Below are 16146 nucleotides of genomic sequence, written 5' to 3'. Positions count from 1 at the left end.
TTTTACCTTGGGTCAGTTTATTTCCTAAAGACAAGAAATCATCTCCTGATACACTGGGGACAACCAGAATGGAAATTTGTAGTCAAGCAAAGTCACCTCACGTTTCGTTTTCATTTCTCACTTTCCTTCTAACCACATTCCTTCTAACAGACATTTCTATAGCAACCAGCTGCAGCAAAGTATCATGAAGACAGCATGTGGTTGGGAAAACAGGAAATTAGTTCAAAATACTTATGTATAAATATACATCATCAACAATGGCTAGAGAAAAGGGACCATTACTATTGAAAGGCAGGAGAGCTTATTTTAGGTTTGGCCTACTTACTCTGCTAAGGATAAGGCTATATTCAAATCTAACACTTAATGGCTCAAGGTGGTTCTCAATTCTTTTTTTTTTTTTTTTCTAACATAGAAGGGCTTATAAGGGTTTAGCTACTATGCCATCTTTCTATGCTGGAAGTTAGATTCTGAAGGTTCAAACATATAGATCTTCTTCTCCGGAGCTGGGCTAGCTGTGAAGCGTTGCATGTAAAGAACTGGGCAGAAGGATGGGTGGGTAGGTCCCTGAAGCATTAGAGACTCTTCATTTTAGTTGCAACAGTATATATACTCTTGGTGTCTGGCCCTTTCTTTCATTTCCTCTGCCGGGTGCTTTGGTGAGATAGGTATCAAACCCTGTTAACAGAGGAATGGTGCATTATTTAATGTATCAATTTAATACCAGGCTTTGAAAATGCAAAAGAAATGATACCTAGTTTGCTTCAAAAAGGCCCCTCATTTATCAAATATCATTGATCCTGTGGAGCCTCCTTTATTTTTTTTTTTTTTATCAAAGTTTCTATGGCTTTCATTTCAGAGAAGAGCAATATGAGTGTGGAGTGGAGATGTTCTGAATGCACTGTCAACAATGTGGCCTGGTTGACATGACTGGGAAACATTGTTTTGTCCACAGCTGTACAGAATGACTGTGTTGGTCAGCCTGGCACAACTTGAAAGAGATGGTCGTTGGAACTCTTTGGATGCCAAGCGTGTAAACTCAGCCTGAGACCCAAGGATAGGAAATAACCTTCTCAGAGTAAGCCAGCCACACCCTGACAGAATCAGGCTTAACATTCACCATTCCATGTACTAGAAGCCTAACAGCCAATCAGTTATGTATCTTGTATGGCCTGCGATTACTACAGAAATTTTCTCGATAAATTACAAATATACAGAAATCACACAAATTGATTGCTTCATGATCGAAAAGTCAGAAAAAAATGGACATGGAAAAGAATGCAGACTGAGGACAGTTGCAGAATTTCTATTTAAAATGACGATGCCATTTGGAAAGTTGTCCAATTCAAGCTACTAATCTTTTCTATGATCTCAAAAGGAAGTAGAAACAAATAGGGATTATAAAAGTAGGTAGGCTAGTTAAAATGCCCTGAAGGTTCAAATAGAGATTTGGAGGATGGATCTCCCCAGGTTAAAAAAAAAAAAGCAACTTATTGAGATTTTGACCTGTTGGTTCACAGGACCTTTGGTCTTCCGCAAGTTGGTACCCTGTGGTACAAGAGCAAACCACCTTGTTACCAGCGCCCAATTTACAAAACTGCTTGCATCTGCCATTCTTAATGTTGCATGTTACATCTGAAAGAGAGCAAAATCAACAGCAATAGCATCATTTCGCATGCGTTTCTCAGGAGTACATGAAACCACTGACTCATGGATAGGTCAAATATAAGCAGGGGGCATTCATGGAGAGAAGCTTGGGAGCCTCGGGCTAAGAGTGGAAGGAAAGATAAAATTCTTAATAAGGCATAAAAATGGCAGCAATATATTTGATTTGGCATAAACTGAAGGTTTGGGTATTCTACTTTCACTAAATCTTGGACTGCAATTTTAAGAAGTTGTTTATTAAAGGATAATATATATTCAGAGAAGTCCCTCAAAACTTCAGGGTGAATTTTCACAAAGTGTGTGCACCTGTTTAAACACTAAACCGATCAATGCATGGGCCATTATCCACATCCCAGAGGCTCTCCCCATGCCCCCTTCCACCACTACACCGGTCCTCCTTTCCAAAGTTGCCATCCACTACCAGATTCTAAGAGGGAATTTTGCCTGTTAATGAACTTTATGTAAATAGAAGCTCACAATATGCACTCCTCTGTGTCTTTCATGTAACACTTTGTGAGATTCATCCATGTTATTTGTACAGCAGTGGTTCATTTGCATGCTAAGTAGTATTCCGTTGTGTAAATATTACTGTTTTATTCATTTTACTGCTGATGAATATTTGAGTTGACTTTCCAGTTTGGGGCTCTTAGGTGTAATACTGTAATGAACATTCCTAATACATATCTTTTGGTAATATATGCATGAATCCTGGGTATATACTTATGAGTGCAATTGTTGGATCATATGTTCAGGTTTAGTAGATACTGCCAAGTAGTTTTCTGACATAATTGTACAAATTTAAATTCCCAGCATCGGTGTGTGAGGGTTCCAGTTCTTGGACATACGTATTGCTGGTTTCTTCTCCCACTAAGACTTGCCTTTTTGTCCTAAAATAGTGTATTTTGTTGAATAGAAGTTCATAGGTTTTTTTTAATGTTTTATTTATTTATTTTTAAAGATTTTTGTTTATTTATTTGAGAGAGAGAGCACAAGCAGGGGAGCGGCAGAGGGAGAAGGAGAAGCAGGCTCCACAGGGAGCCTGATATGGGGCTTGATCTCAGGGACCTGAGATCATGACCTGAGCTGAAGGCAGACACTTAACGATCTGAGCCACCCAGGCACCCCCATAGTTTTTTTTTTTTAAGATTTGTTTATTTATTTTAGAGAGTGGGGGGCGCAGAAGGAGAGAAAGAATCTCAGACAGACTTCCTACTGAGTTTGGAGCCTGATGCAGGACCCCGAGATCATGACCTGAGCTGAAATCAAGAGTTAACCACCTGAGCCACCCGGGTGCCCCACTGAAGTTCATAGCTTTAATATAATCCAATTTATCTAAGCACACTTGAAGCTGGCTGAGGTGGGTATATATCAGCACAAGAGAATGAAATCAGGTCCTTTAAGGTGGCTAGATGCCAAAGATATTATGTGTGGGCACTTATGAGCATTCTAGTGACCCACATTTTCTTTACTTTCCTATGCAGTCTCCCTTATTAATATGAGGTGGTGTTGTCTCTTTTAATCCTTTCTGTCTTGGATTCTATTTTGCCTGATATTAAGATTGCTTCACCAGTTTCTTTTTGTTAGCATTTACCTGGAAATATTTTTACATCCATTTAGTTTAGCCTCCTGGTGTAATTTTATTCTAGGTATCTTTTTTTGTCAACAGCATACAATTAGATTTTTAACTCCAGACTGAAAATTGCCATTAACCCCAATTCACATTAACTCTGACTTCTGTTAGAATGGCAAAAATTGACAAGGCAAGAAACAACAAATGTTGGAGAGGTTGTGGAGAAAGGGGAACTCTCTTACACTGTTGGTGGGAATGCAAGTTGGTACAGCCACTTTGGGAAACAGTGGAGGTGCCTCAGAAAATTAAAAATAAAGCTACCATATGACCCAGAAATTGCACTACTGGGTATTTACCCCAAAGACACAGATGTAGTGAAAAGAAGAGCCATATGCACCCCAATGTTCATAGCAGCAATGTCCACAATAGCCAAACTGTGGAAAGAGCCGAGATGCCCTTCAACAGATGAATGGATAAAGAAGATGTGGTTCATATATACAATGGAATATTACTCAGCCATCAGAAAGGATGAATACCCAACTTTCCCATCGACATGGATGGGACTGGAGGAGATGATGCTAAGTGAAATAAGTCAAGCAGAGAAAATCAATTATCATATGGTTTCACTTATTTGTGGAATATAAGGAACAGCATGGAGGACATTAGGAGAAGGAAGGGAAAAATGAAGGGGGTGGAAATCGGAAGGGGAGACAAACCATGAGAGACTATGGACTCTGAGAAGCAAACTGAGGGTTTTAGAGGGGAGGGGGGTGGGGGGATGGGTTAGTCCAGTGATGGTATTAAGGAGGGCACGTACTGCATGGAGCACTGGGTGTTATACGCAAACAATGAATCGTGGAACACTACATCAAAAACTAATGATGTATGGTGATTAACATAACATAATAAAATAAAATTAAAAAAAACCCTCTGACTTCTGATCTATTTGGTTTATTCGTGCCATCTTATTTTGTATTTTTTAATTACCGTGTTTTCCCTTTGTTTCTCCTATGCAGTCTCAATAACAGGAAGTAGCATGGTTCAGGGCTGGCTAGCTGAGACCTGCTGTCTCTAGGAGATGCCTTCTCCCTTACCTAGCTGTTCAACAACAGTACCACTTTCAAGAGAAACGCTTACTTGTTGGTGTAGTAAGAACACGGAAAGTTTGAAAAAGAGTGACTCTATTAGACATCTGCTATGTGCCACCTTAGTTCCTCTCAGCCCCATGGCTATCTTTGCCAGTGCTGTCGCCATCCGCTGCTCTGCAGTGACTTCTGACCTCATACAGGTGCAGCCTTGAATTGCCTTGGCTCGCATTCACACCATGTGCCTCTCCCTTCTTACCCTGGCACTTCCCTGTTGACGCTGAGGCATGGGATCCTGCATCACCTGTGCGGGCCACCCCCCCCTCCCCACCGCAGCGAGTACAACCTGGAGATGTGGGGGAGTTAAGGGCCCCTCGGCTAAACTTCTGACTACTGGGAGACAGATGCTGATGGACAAATTCTTTCATCACTTCTCCCCTCCCAGATGGACTGTCCTGAAGTCAGTTCCTCTGGCTCCATGGAAAATAGTCCCAGGAGATCCAGTGATCAGTTGCAGATGAGGAGAGATGACTCTTTCTAGGATCTGTTCTCCTTTCCTCACTGCCTCACGCCCCTGTCCCTTACTCTTGCTCCCTAGGATTGCACACCCTAATAAATAAGCTCGAGTCACAGACTTGGGGAATCCAGGCTAACAGAGTGACTGTATGGGTTTGGAGTATATTATGGATTGTTGAGTGTCGGATCTCACTTTTCAAATTCTATTTTACATAGGCTCGCATAGGTTAATGTAATCATTTGCTCATGTTCCTTACTGCCACTTCAGGAATTAAGGGGAAGCAAATCAACTGTTACCGCATGGGTAAAGGAACCCACCTGAGCTTTAATCTGTGCTGCCAATAATCTAAGTGCGTGAGCCAAAAAGATGGCACTTGGTCCTTCATATTTATTTTTAAAAGACCTTTCTCCTTACTCATGGTGATTACATCCCTGGCTCTTTTCATGTTTTTGGCTATCATTTTGTTGTTACAAAGCAATACTAAAGTGTTCAGCCAACTCAAATACCACCTGTAGAAAGTGTTCAGTCAATATGAGATTGTGGTCAGTTCACAGAGGTAGGTGGTAGGTGCAGCCTAGTGTGGTTCAGGGCATGTATGATGGGAATGAATACACTCAGGGTGGTTTTCCCAATTCTGATTCTGTGTCCTTGGCTTAAGTTACTAGACCTGTCCGCCATTTTCCTCATGTGCCATCTTTCTTCATGGCTTGTGTTGTGTGTGCAGTGGGAAATATTGCTGTCCAATCAGCAGTCTTTTGCTCTCAGAGAAAGGACTCAAGATTCTGGAAATAGAATAGTAGCCCAAGGAGTTCCAGTGGGGAGGTCTCTAGTCCAGGATCTAAGGAACAGTCACTATGGGACTCATTCATCAGTGCTTTATTGAGCATTTAGATGTCCAGCACTGTGTTGGGTATGGGTTCTCCCTGGTCCTGAGGCTGGTCTCTGTGCCTAGAATATCTGTTGAGCCTCTCAAAGCATCTGTTCTTTTTCCCCTTCATATTAGCCCAAACACCTCTTTCTAATTCTGCCCCTGCCTACTACCAAAGTTATCCTGTTCTGCTTTATTTTACTCTGCCTTCATTTTCCCTCATATATTCTGTGATGTGAAAACTAAAGCTCAGACAAAAGATGTTCTATTTAACAAGCTTACCATAGAATATACTGGTATTCAGCTACACTCGAGATATTTTCTTTCTCCGTTCCACAGAAATACTCAGTAAATAAGAGTGTGGTGTCTACAGTGTGTCAGCAAAGTGTAAAAAGTGTTTATGTGCTTGTGATTTTTCTCTCTCCCTCCTATCTTACTGTGGGTAGATGCCTTTTGTACTCTTCAAAGGGGAATGACCCAAGTTCTTACAGACTTTGGTCTATCTGGAAAGGCCTCAGACGTGATGTGTAAATGGGGACCTACAGTGGTCATTATTCTAACCACGGGGACACAGTAGCCAATTCATTGTTACTCTTTTAACTAGAAAGCACGCCCTGAATGTTTGTACCTCTTTCTCCCAGAGAGGAGCCTGATGAACAAGGGAAAAGGCAAATAACAAGATCTTAACAATGGAAATCTCCCCCCCCCACACACACACTTTTTTTTCCAAGACAAGGGTGAGGCAAGAAATTTGGGGCTCCAGTGCTTTGTAAACCGTGCTGCCAGCAGCCTTTGAAGTCAGTCCGTAGATCGGTTTGAACCAACAGCTTAAATGGGAGTTTGTATATGCTTCTGTTTTCCTCTAGTGTCTGCGATAAAAAAGATTTTTGGGAGAATTCCCACTTTGTCTCTGGACTAACTGCACCAAGAGGATTTTTCTTGACCTTGATCAGGTAGATCGGGGGAGATCAACGCTCCCTAGAGGCCAGATATGGTAGCAGACGAAGTTGCAACTGCAGAGCCCTTCCCAAACCAACGTGTGCGGGACCTGAGGCCTGAGGAGGTGGCGGGTATAGACAATATTTCTGCTGTGTGGCCCACAGCCTCACGTGGGTAGCAAACCCTGTTACAGAAGTTCTGTGCTTATATTTACATTCCTCGGGGTAATTCTCCTCCATTAAAGTGTCTTCATTTTAAACTAAAGACATTTAGGAGTATTTAATGCTAAACATTATTTTTTAAAAATTGCTCCTAATTTTATTTTATTTATTTATTTATTTTAAAGTAAGCTCTGCACCCAATGTGGGGCTTGAACTCACAAGCCCGAGATCAAGAGTCGTGTGCTCTACCGACTGAGCCCGCCAGGTGCCTCGCTAAACACTATTTTCAATTATACTCTACTACAATGTGCCCTTCATTTTGAACTGAGACTAATTGAGTTATTCATTCCCTCAGCTCCAATGGCTATATTATTTAAGCTGCTGATGAGTAACTACTCCACAGATTTCCGTAGGTTTCCATAATAGCAGGATCAGGTTTGTCTATGGAAATCTGAATTTGAAATTAGAAACTTTCAGATGAAAGTAACACTGCAGAGATCTCGAGCAAGTTACCACAACCACAGGAAAGGTAACCCAGGCATTGGTTTGCCCCCATGCTGGGAAATTTGAGGGGATGGGACGTACCCCGAGCCAGGGGTATCAGATCCTCTGCCTGCATCCATTCTTTTCTTTCTTTTTAAATGTTTTTGCCCTGCCACCTTTTCCTTTTGTTATCTTCTATTCTTTTTTTAAATCTTTTTAGCTCTCAAAGGAAGATGATCCGTGGAGTTCTCTTTAGTACCGAAAAGATTTCTGAACAACATTAGAGGTGACTTTTTTTTCCCTTTCTCTGTAGGACAACTGCAGCTGCTGAGTTTCATTTTGTTTTATGTCTTTTTCATCTGTGTGTCAGGTGGATTGCGAGAAAGTCTTAATAGAGTCCTGCCAATTTTCTACTCTTTGCCCTTAGTCAGGTAGACTGTGCTGTTGAATTCTTTCCCTAGGATTGCATCTCCATTCTTCTGAAGTTTCAGAGGAGAGAGAGACTTTGTCATTAGCATGGTGTGCCTTTCACAACCATAATACCAGTAATCTTGCATCCAGAGATAATAAGCAAGTAGGAGAAGGACTTGGGGATTTACTGTTCCAGTTGCCAAAATCCCGGGGGTGGGGGGAATATTCTAGGCTATAAGGAGAAAAGATGCACAGTGCTCCTAGATTTGCTTTGCAACTCTTTCAATGTGATCCATATAGTCAAATTCAGGAGTGAGCTCCGATTTTTGTCAACAAATGTAACATGTGAAGTGGTTAGTATGTACAGAGAAGTGGCTATTTATGGAGAATTGGCCTCGCCATATCTCAGTTCTATATTTCATTGACTTCCACTGCCTATGTTGATAACGATTTAGTCACGAGTTCAATTTTATGGGTTTGATTTTCTTTGCATTTTGTGGATAGGAGAAGGGTGGGTTTTGGTCAGACAAAGTGAAGTTCAAGTTCTAGCTCAACCACTTACTGCCTCTGTGATTTTGAGCTGTCTGAGCTATAGTTTCCTCATCTGCACAGAATGGGGATAATAACGGTACTGAGGGCATATGGTTGTATTGAGGATTAATAAGTGAGGGGAGCATCATTACCACTTAATATTAGCTACCAAATATTATTATTGCTCTTACTGTAGTTTCTTGAACTCATCCAAGAAACTAGGACTACAGACCCAATGAATGTTTATAAGCTTTGAAAGTATATGCTTTACACAATGGAATAGTATCAGCCTTTTTAAAAAAGGAAATCCTGTCTTATGCAACAACACAGATGAACCTGGAGTACATTACGCTAAATGAAATGAGCCAATCACAGAAGGACAAATACTGCATGATTCTACTTATTTGAGGTGTCTAAAACAGGCAGACGCATAGAAACAGAGAATACAGTTGTGTTTGCCAGGGGCCGAGGGAAGGGGAAATGGGGGAGCTGCTGTTCAGCGGGTATAAAGTTTCAGTTATGCAAGATGAAGGAGTTCTAGAGATGTGCTGAACAACACAGTGCCTAGAGTGGACAGTACTGTATTGTACACTTCAAAATTTGTTAAGACTATAGGTCTCCTGGGACAGCTGGGTGGCTCAGTCAGTGAAGCGTCTGCCTTCTGCTCAGGTCATGATCTCAGCATCCTGGGATCGAGTCCCGCATCGGGCTCTCTGCTTAGCAGGGAGCCTGCTTCTCCCTCTCCCTTTGCCCCTCCCCTTGCTTGTGCTCTCCCTCTCTCTCTCTCAAGTAAATAAAATAAAATCTCAAAAAAAAGAGAATAGATCTCCTGTTAAGTGTTCTTTACCACGATAAGAATATGTTTTTAAGAGAAAATTATGATACATAAATATTGCATTTTCTAGTTTCATCTGGTTCCACAGGGAAGTGTGGAACCACGAGTAATCAAAAAATAGTTACTTACCTAATTCACAGTTCTTTCCTTCAAATCCAGCTTGACACCAACATTCATAGGAATTAATATCATCTTTGCATATGCCACCATTTAAACAGGGATTGGACTCACATTGATCTCCATCTTTGAGATAGGTTAAGAAAATTGAATTAGCAAATAAACTGCTTAGAATGCCTCCGTGCACAGACTCATGGGGAGGGGAGCCTGATTTTAGGGTCAAAACTGCTGATGCTGCTGTTTATGGGATGCCCCCTGTCTTCCTGAGTTTCTAAGAGCAACCCAGACAAAGGTTTTCAGGCTACTACCGTCCTAGGAAGAGGGAGAAGAATGTTGGAGGTTAGAAATGGACTATCTGAGCATAGGGGGAGAAGGGTTTTCATTCCTTTCTTTGAGAATGAGGACAAATTAGCTCTGAATCAAACCCCATCCCTTCAACAATTGGTATCTCTGTCATACAGGCCTGTCGTGGCAGGTCTTGCAGAACATGCTGAGCTGGAGAGCAGATGGGACTTCTACTCAGAGCCCTGGCAGCCTCGGCTTGGAGCAAATTCATCTACTTCTTTCTGGTATCATTTAACTTTCTTAAAGTATAGTATGCAGTAATGGTTCAAAACAATGGAAGAGATGCCAGAAGCATCTCTCCCTGCTGAAAGGTATTCTGCTGTCTCTGAGTTAGGTCCCAAATGGTCTAGGTAAAGTGAGAAGCAACTTTTCTTTTTTAAATTTTTTTTAAAGTTTTAATTTTTAAATTCTTATTTTTTTAGTTTTTTTTTAAGTGTTAATTTTAATTCCTGCTTGTTGACATATAGTGTTACATTAGTTTCAGATGAGACACTGCTTTTCTCACAAAGAATCGAAAACAAAAAGGTTCTGAAGATCTGCGTTATTTATGTATAGGTCGGCTGTGTTTCTTCTCTACCTTTCCTGAAGTTTGGACACTCATGGAGTTCTTGAGAGCCTTAGAAGACACCTGGGGTGGGTGCCTGGGTGGCTCAGTTGGTTAAGCGACTGCCTTCGGCTCAGGTCATGATCCTGGAGTCCCTGGATTGAGTCCCACATCGGGCTCTCTGCTCAGCGGGGGGTCTGCTTCTCCCTCTGACCCCCTTCCCTCTCGTGCTCTGTCTTTCATTCTCTCTCTCAAATAAATAAATAAAATCTTTAAAAAAAAAAAAAAAAAAAGAAGACACCTGGGGTAGGAAACCAGGAGGAAGGAATAGGCAAGTGGAGAAGGATCGGGATAAGAAGGGAGCCTTGGAGTCTTGTTTCTGAAAGCTCTTGCTCAATCCATACTGCTAAGGAAGCTGCGGGAGAAAGGGATGACTAGAACCACAAGGGAGATGGGTACACACCTTGAACTAAGAGAAACAGCTCTGAAGAAAGAAATAAGAGCTAGGTCGGCCAGACTAAGAGGTAAAGATGACCTAAGAATGAAAGAAAGAGAAAGGGGGTGATGAAAGAGAAATTGCTAATTCTTGGTCCGACTTAGGAGCAACCCCCCCACCCCGCCATCTAGTGTGTAGGTTGCTTGCCCCGGGGGCAGGAGCAGCTCATCTGTCACGCTCTTGGTCAGGAGTTTGCATCCAGCTCCCATGGACTAAGGGCTCCTATCCCTTTCTCAGACATAGTCCTTCCCTGGAAAATCTGCTTGCTGTAAAGATTAGACCTTGTCCCCTCTGCCCCTTGATCCAGTGTGCTTTTGCACAGATAGTTCAATTTGTTCCAATTCTATGAAAACAAAATACGTTATCTCTGGTTTATTGTTACTGATGTTCAAACTGGTCTAAAAAACGAGCTACATTTGCACTTTATATTATAGACCAACGGATCTGCATTATTTAGGATGTTGCACTGAAAGGGTCTGGGCTTGCAGCCAACTACACAGCAACTCATTTGCTGAGACATATCTTTAAAGTGAGTGTCATTTTATCCTGCATTTAGTCCTCCTTTGGGTGCTTGTCTGTGTGTACTTTGGGCTCAGGCAAAGCCACAGACAGTAGGGGTCAAAGACAACAAGGGACAAGACCTTGACGAGTGAGAGATTCCTTTGAAGGCTCCTAGGTGGTTGTTTAATGAGTAACCACATCTAGATCTGAAGGCCAGGAGGGGTGATCGTGAGAGCAAGGCCTGGCTCGTTAGAGAAGTTGGGTTCTCTTTTGGGCTCTGTGACTCCCCAACTGGATGACCTCTGGCAAGTCTTTTAGCCTCCCTAAGCCTCAGTGTCCTCTGTAAACTGAGGCTAATAATGCTTTGCTCACTGGGTTGGTGTGTGGATTAAATATGACAGGCACTCTGTAAACTGTAAAGTGCTTGACAGATGCTAGCTAGCTCATGTGCTTGGACGATCTTTCTTCTTCCACCAGGCTGTTGATAGTAGAGGATAAGGCAGGCATGAGGGGCTTGCGCTCTGCAGTATGTGAAAGCCCACAGGGTAAGAAATAGCATCGGCTATTTTGGGGTGGTTAGGAATCTCGGCTGCAACTGAAAAGAGGCAGGGAGTTATTTTCTTTTTGCTTTTTTGTTCTCGTTTTTGGTGGATGAAGCAGTAGTGACAGAATCATGCCCCTGAGGTTTCCGAGATATCTTTACCCTGGATACAGTAAACAACGTGGCCTTTGACCCAGAAGGCAGGGGCTCAGCTTCAAAATATGGTGCTTAAGAGGTTCTGACCAACCCCTGCTGGGGAGTGGGGTGGGCAAACGAAGGGGTCATGGGAGTTTAAATACAGCCTGGATTTTTTTTGGGGGGTGGGGTGGGGAAGTAGAAATTGATTTGCTTTAAAAATCTATCACAAGGGGCACCTGGCTGGCTCAAGTTGGTGGAGTGTTCGACTTTTAATCTTGGGGCTGTGGGTTCGAGCCCCATGTTGGGGGTAGAGATTCTTAAAAAGAAAATCTTAAAATCACAAGATTTCAAGTTTTAAATATAATGGAAATAAAGAATAAAAAGTCTCATTTGGACTAACGGCAGGGGAACACCTGAGTAGAGAACTGGCTTGGTAGTCTTCATTACTAACAGCAAGGAAAGGCTGAGAAAGTCAATGTAATGGCGTGGACCTCATCCTCCCTCAGGAGTTAAAAACAAAAGTGGAGAAATTGAGTTACTAGAGTATGAACAAGTTCCAGAATAGCAAGTGGAACATAGCACTGCATCTCCACTTGCTGGAACTCAGTGAATTTGCTGTCTAGGTTCTGTCCGTGTGGATGGTCTTAGATAAGTCAACCTCTGGAATGTACACTGCCTCAAAATCCTGCTGCTGGATTTTACGTTAGTTTTAAAGCTCGATTGTCATGGAAGTTTTGACTTTTCCTCCTTTTGGTCAATTCATTCAACAAATATTTATTCAGTGCTTCTGTACCAGATAGTGTTCAAGGTACCAGGAATACATCAATAAACAAACACTTGAACACCCCTGCCAATGTGAAGCTTGCATTCTAATGAGGTGGGGAAAATAGATAATAAATAATAGAAGTAAGAACATTCATTATATGTTCCCTCAGATGGTGAAAAGTGCTGTGAAAAATAGGAGAGGAGGTTGCGGTATCTAGGTGATGGGGTTATAGGGAGGCAGGTTGAAGTACTAACAGATGGTCAAGGTAGGTAGGCTTCATCGCGATGGTGACATTTGGGGGAAGAGCTGAAGGAGGGGAGGGAGCGAGCCTAGGGGAACCTGGCAGAGGAGCATTCCACGTTCAAGGAACAGTCAGGTCAGAGATCAGAGCGGAAGCATGCCTGGAGTGTGCTGGGAGCAGCAGGGAGGCCAAGATGGCTGCCCCTCTCCTCCCCCCAAACCTCCCCACCCCTACATGTGAGGAGGAGAGCAGGAGAGGAGGGTCTGAGGGCCAGCGGAAACGGAGGGCCGGGACGATTATGGAGGGCCTTGTAGGCCATCATAAGGAGGACTTCTAAGCAATAAACATTTAAGTCAGTCAGCGTTTTCACATTCTCTGCCAAAGACTGCAAACTCCCTCTCAGTCCCCAGGTGCAGTCATCTTAGTTTCTTCCTTCCAGCTGCCTGGAGTACAACAATGTCTTGTTGAAGCCCTAGGGAGGAGTAAGCTTATCTGCCAGCTCATAGCCCCCCCCCCCCCCACGGGCATAAACCTGTCGTATATCACCATTCAGTCTTGGGTAAAAGAGTCAGACCCTTTTGACAGAGTTTAATATATTGTCTGTTTACACAGAGAAATGATACGTAATTCTCAGATGTTTCCTATACCAGCTAGAGGAAAAAATTAATTGCTTACCAACATATTGCTTCCAAAATTCAGTCTATAAAGAAAAAGAGGACAAGTTAGTGGTAGTACTCAAAATATTTTGGATTCGATTCTTCCCCTTTTATAACTTTTATAATACATATATATGGGTAGACATTTTAAAATTCCAAAGAGAAGTTTCTTTCTTCCTTTTTTTTTTCTTTTTTAGTTTTCTGTACTTTGCTCTGCATCTGAAGAATATTATGTGGAGATACTCACGGTTTTTTCAGTGTTTTCAAAAACTTCTCGAGCTTCTTCAAAACTACACTTTTCTTCCATACATTCTCTCTCAAGGTTACCTTGAACAAACTCTTCCAGTTTACCTGAATTATACCTCTTTGGCCGATTCAGAATTTTGGTGGCATTTTTGCGATCAAGAAAAACTGAAATTCAAAAGAACAATTCTTTAGCTTTAGGAAAAAGAAAACATCATGAAAATTAAATACATCTTTTAAGAAAGGCTTTGTTTTTAATCCAAGTAATCCCAAAGCCAATTTATCTTTGGGGCATGGAAACAAAATCTGTGATGTCCTCATGGTACTGTGTACACATGGAGATTTAGGAATTAAAATTCAATTTGGTTTTTAGTCAAGAGAGTTCCAGTAATGAAAGGTCAGATTTTCAATTGTATTTGAATTTACTTTGGATGAAAGAGGAAGTTCCCAAATAAGCAGTTAAGTTCACACTTTGTCATCATTTGAAAATAGCTAATTGCAGATCCTTGCAAGGTGATCCATCACCCAGGCTGGGCTGCATTCTCAGGATGCGGTTGCCCAAATGACTTTGCAACAAATTTCTCTTGGAAGAACAGAAGCCGAATTGTGGTCCAGCTGCAAATGCAACCCCAGTGTCTCTCACTAGATGTTAAAGAAAAACCACTGCATTAATTTGTTTATTTTCAGACTCACAGCACCTTCGGTTGGCATGTGTTAAGGGAATTCCAGTGACCTAAGTCTTTCTCTGGGATTCAGGATGTGACTGACTTTAGCTGTGACAGCCTAGCCTTTAGGGACACTCCTGAACTCTGGAGGATTGAGGTCTTTAACTTAATTCTCTCCTTCCCTCCCTCTTTCCCCACATTCAAATCCCACTGTCTCTCTCTCTGCCTCTCTCTCTCTCTCTGTGTCTCTGTGTATGTCTCTCTAGGTAGATATTGAAAACATATCTATATAATTAATAACAGGAACTCAAGAAGTTGCTGGAGTTGTTCCTTTCTTCAGGGGACTATCTGATACGATCTGAACAGGACCAGGTGCTTATAAGATGAACTTTACAGGCATTTTGGGACTGCTTTCTCATAAATTCAAAAAAAAAAGAAGAAGAAGAAGGAAGAAGAAGAAGAGGAGCTAAACTGTATTCCCTTATTTTCATTGCAGCTGTTCACTTAATGGAGACTTCAAGTCCCCTGACAACCTCACTTTTCTCTTGCTCTGCGAGTCCCCTTGGACTTCACGTTTTTTTGGAACTTAGCTTAGACTTCTTCTCTTCAACTCTTGCCAACTTTCTCAAATCCCTTCACTCCTTCCTCCGTGCTGCAATACCCTGCAATGCCAGGCTCTAGATGAGTGCAGCCATCTGCCTGTCTTCCCCCCCGGGGCCGTTGAGCACTGTGGGAGAAAACCACCGAGCTGCAGATGGATGCCACCACACGGTGATGCCTCCCAGCTGCCCCGCCAGGCCCTCCTCTCTGCTTGGCCCTGGGCACCCCGACGGTAGCATCTATGTCTGCCCCCAATTACAGTGGAGCTGAGTGGAAAAACAGGGGTTTGCAGTCAGATCAGACACAGCTGGACTTGAACCACATATTTACCACTGTTGGCTGTGAGACGTTAGGCAAGTGACAAAATCTCTGAAGCTTAACTTGGTCAAATGCAAAGTGGGTATACCAGTGGTATAATAAGAATATCTACCTCACAGTGTTGTTGACAGGATCCGTGAGATAATACGTGTACACGGTACGTGCTGTACGCCGGTTTTCTCTCTCTCTCTCTGATCCTCTCATGCTGGCCTGCCTTCCTGTTTCTCAATTCCTTCTAGTGTCTTAATGCACTTTTCTCTGGCTCTTTCCCTTCTTTACTCCCGTCCATATAATGAAATAACTATTGTCAGGATCAGCAATGACTTCCTAAAGGATAATTATGAGTTTATGTACTTCTTGACCGCTCTGAAACATTTCTAAGGCTTGATCTCTCTCTCTCTCTCTCCAGGGTACTCTTTCCATGAAGTCACTCTACTGGCTCTTCTCTTTGCTCTAACTCTTGTTATTCATCCACCATTTGAATCAACGCATTCCCCTTTGGCTGCCTGCCCCTTCAATGTTCGGAGTTCTCTCAGGTTACTGCCTTAGCCTGGTCATGCCGTATGTCTTTACCACAGGGCCGGGACTAGGGTGAAGTAAACAAGGCATCTAGGGCACAACATGTAAGGAGATCCTGTCTCTCAGTGTGCACATGCAAGTACAATTACACTCTATGTATGTACCTTGTTTACCTCCCCCTAGGCCGGCCCTGACCCTCTCAACAGTTTCTTTTCCTTCCCCTTTTCCTTTCCCTTTTCCTTTCCCTTTCCCTTTCCCTTTCCCTTTCCCTTTCCCTTTCCCTTTCCCTTTCCCTTTCCCTTCCCTTCCCTTCCCTTCCCTTCCCTTCCCTTCCCTTCCCTTCCCTTCCTTTCCTTTCCTTTCCTTTCCTTCCCTTCCCTTCCCTTCCCTTCCC

The 16146-nt window shown here is 42.5% G+C and overlaps 1 protein-coding gene across 2 annotated transcripts in view; it reads right to left on the bottom strand.

Annotated features, from left to right (window-relative positions):
• F9 (coagulation factor IX) overlaps nucleotides 1-16146 on the bottom strand; it is a 30876-nt gene that overhangs the window by 11591 nt on the left and 3139 nt on the right. The window contains exons 2-5 of one of the 2 annotated variants that reach the window (XM_035006590.1): nucleotides 13655-13818; nucleotides 13427-13451; nucleotides 9192-9305; nucleotides 1504-1632 (exon numbers count right to left, since the gene is read on the bottom strand). In XM_035006590.1, coding sequence (XP_034862481.1) covers nucleotides 1504-1632; nucleotides 9192-9305; nucleotides 13427-13451; nucleotides 13655-13818 — 432 coding nt within the window. The remainder of the gene's footprint in view (nucleotides 1-1503; nucleotides 1633-9191; nucleotides 9306-13426; nucleotides 13452-13654; nucleotides 13819-16146) is intronic. The other variant, XM_035006598.1, reaches the window with a different exon arrangement.

The sequence above is a fragment of the Mirounga leonina genome, unplaced genomic scaffold, assembly GCF_011800145.1.
Source record: "Mirounga leonina isolate KUSES-001 unplaced genomic scaffold, KU_Mleo_1.0 Mir_101664, whole genome shotgun sequence".
Classification (NCBI taxonomy): domain Eukaryota; kingdom Metazoa; phylum Chordata; class Mammalia; order Carnivora; family Phocidae; genus Mirounga; species Mirounga leonina.
This window is presented reverse-complemented; position numbering and strand designations above follow the sequence as displayed.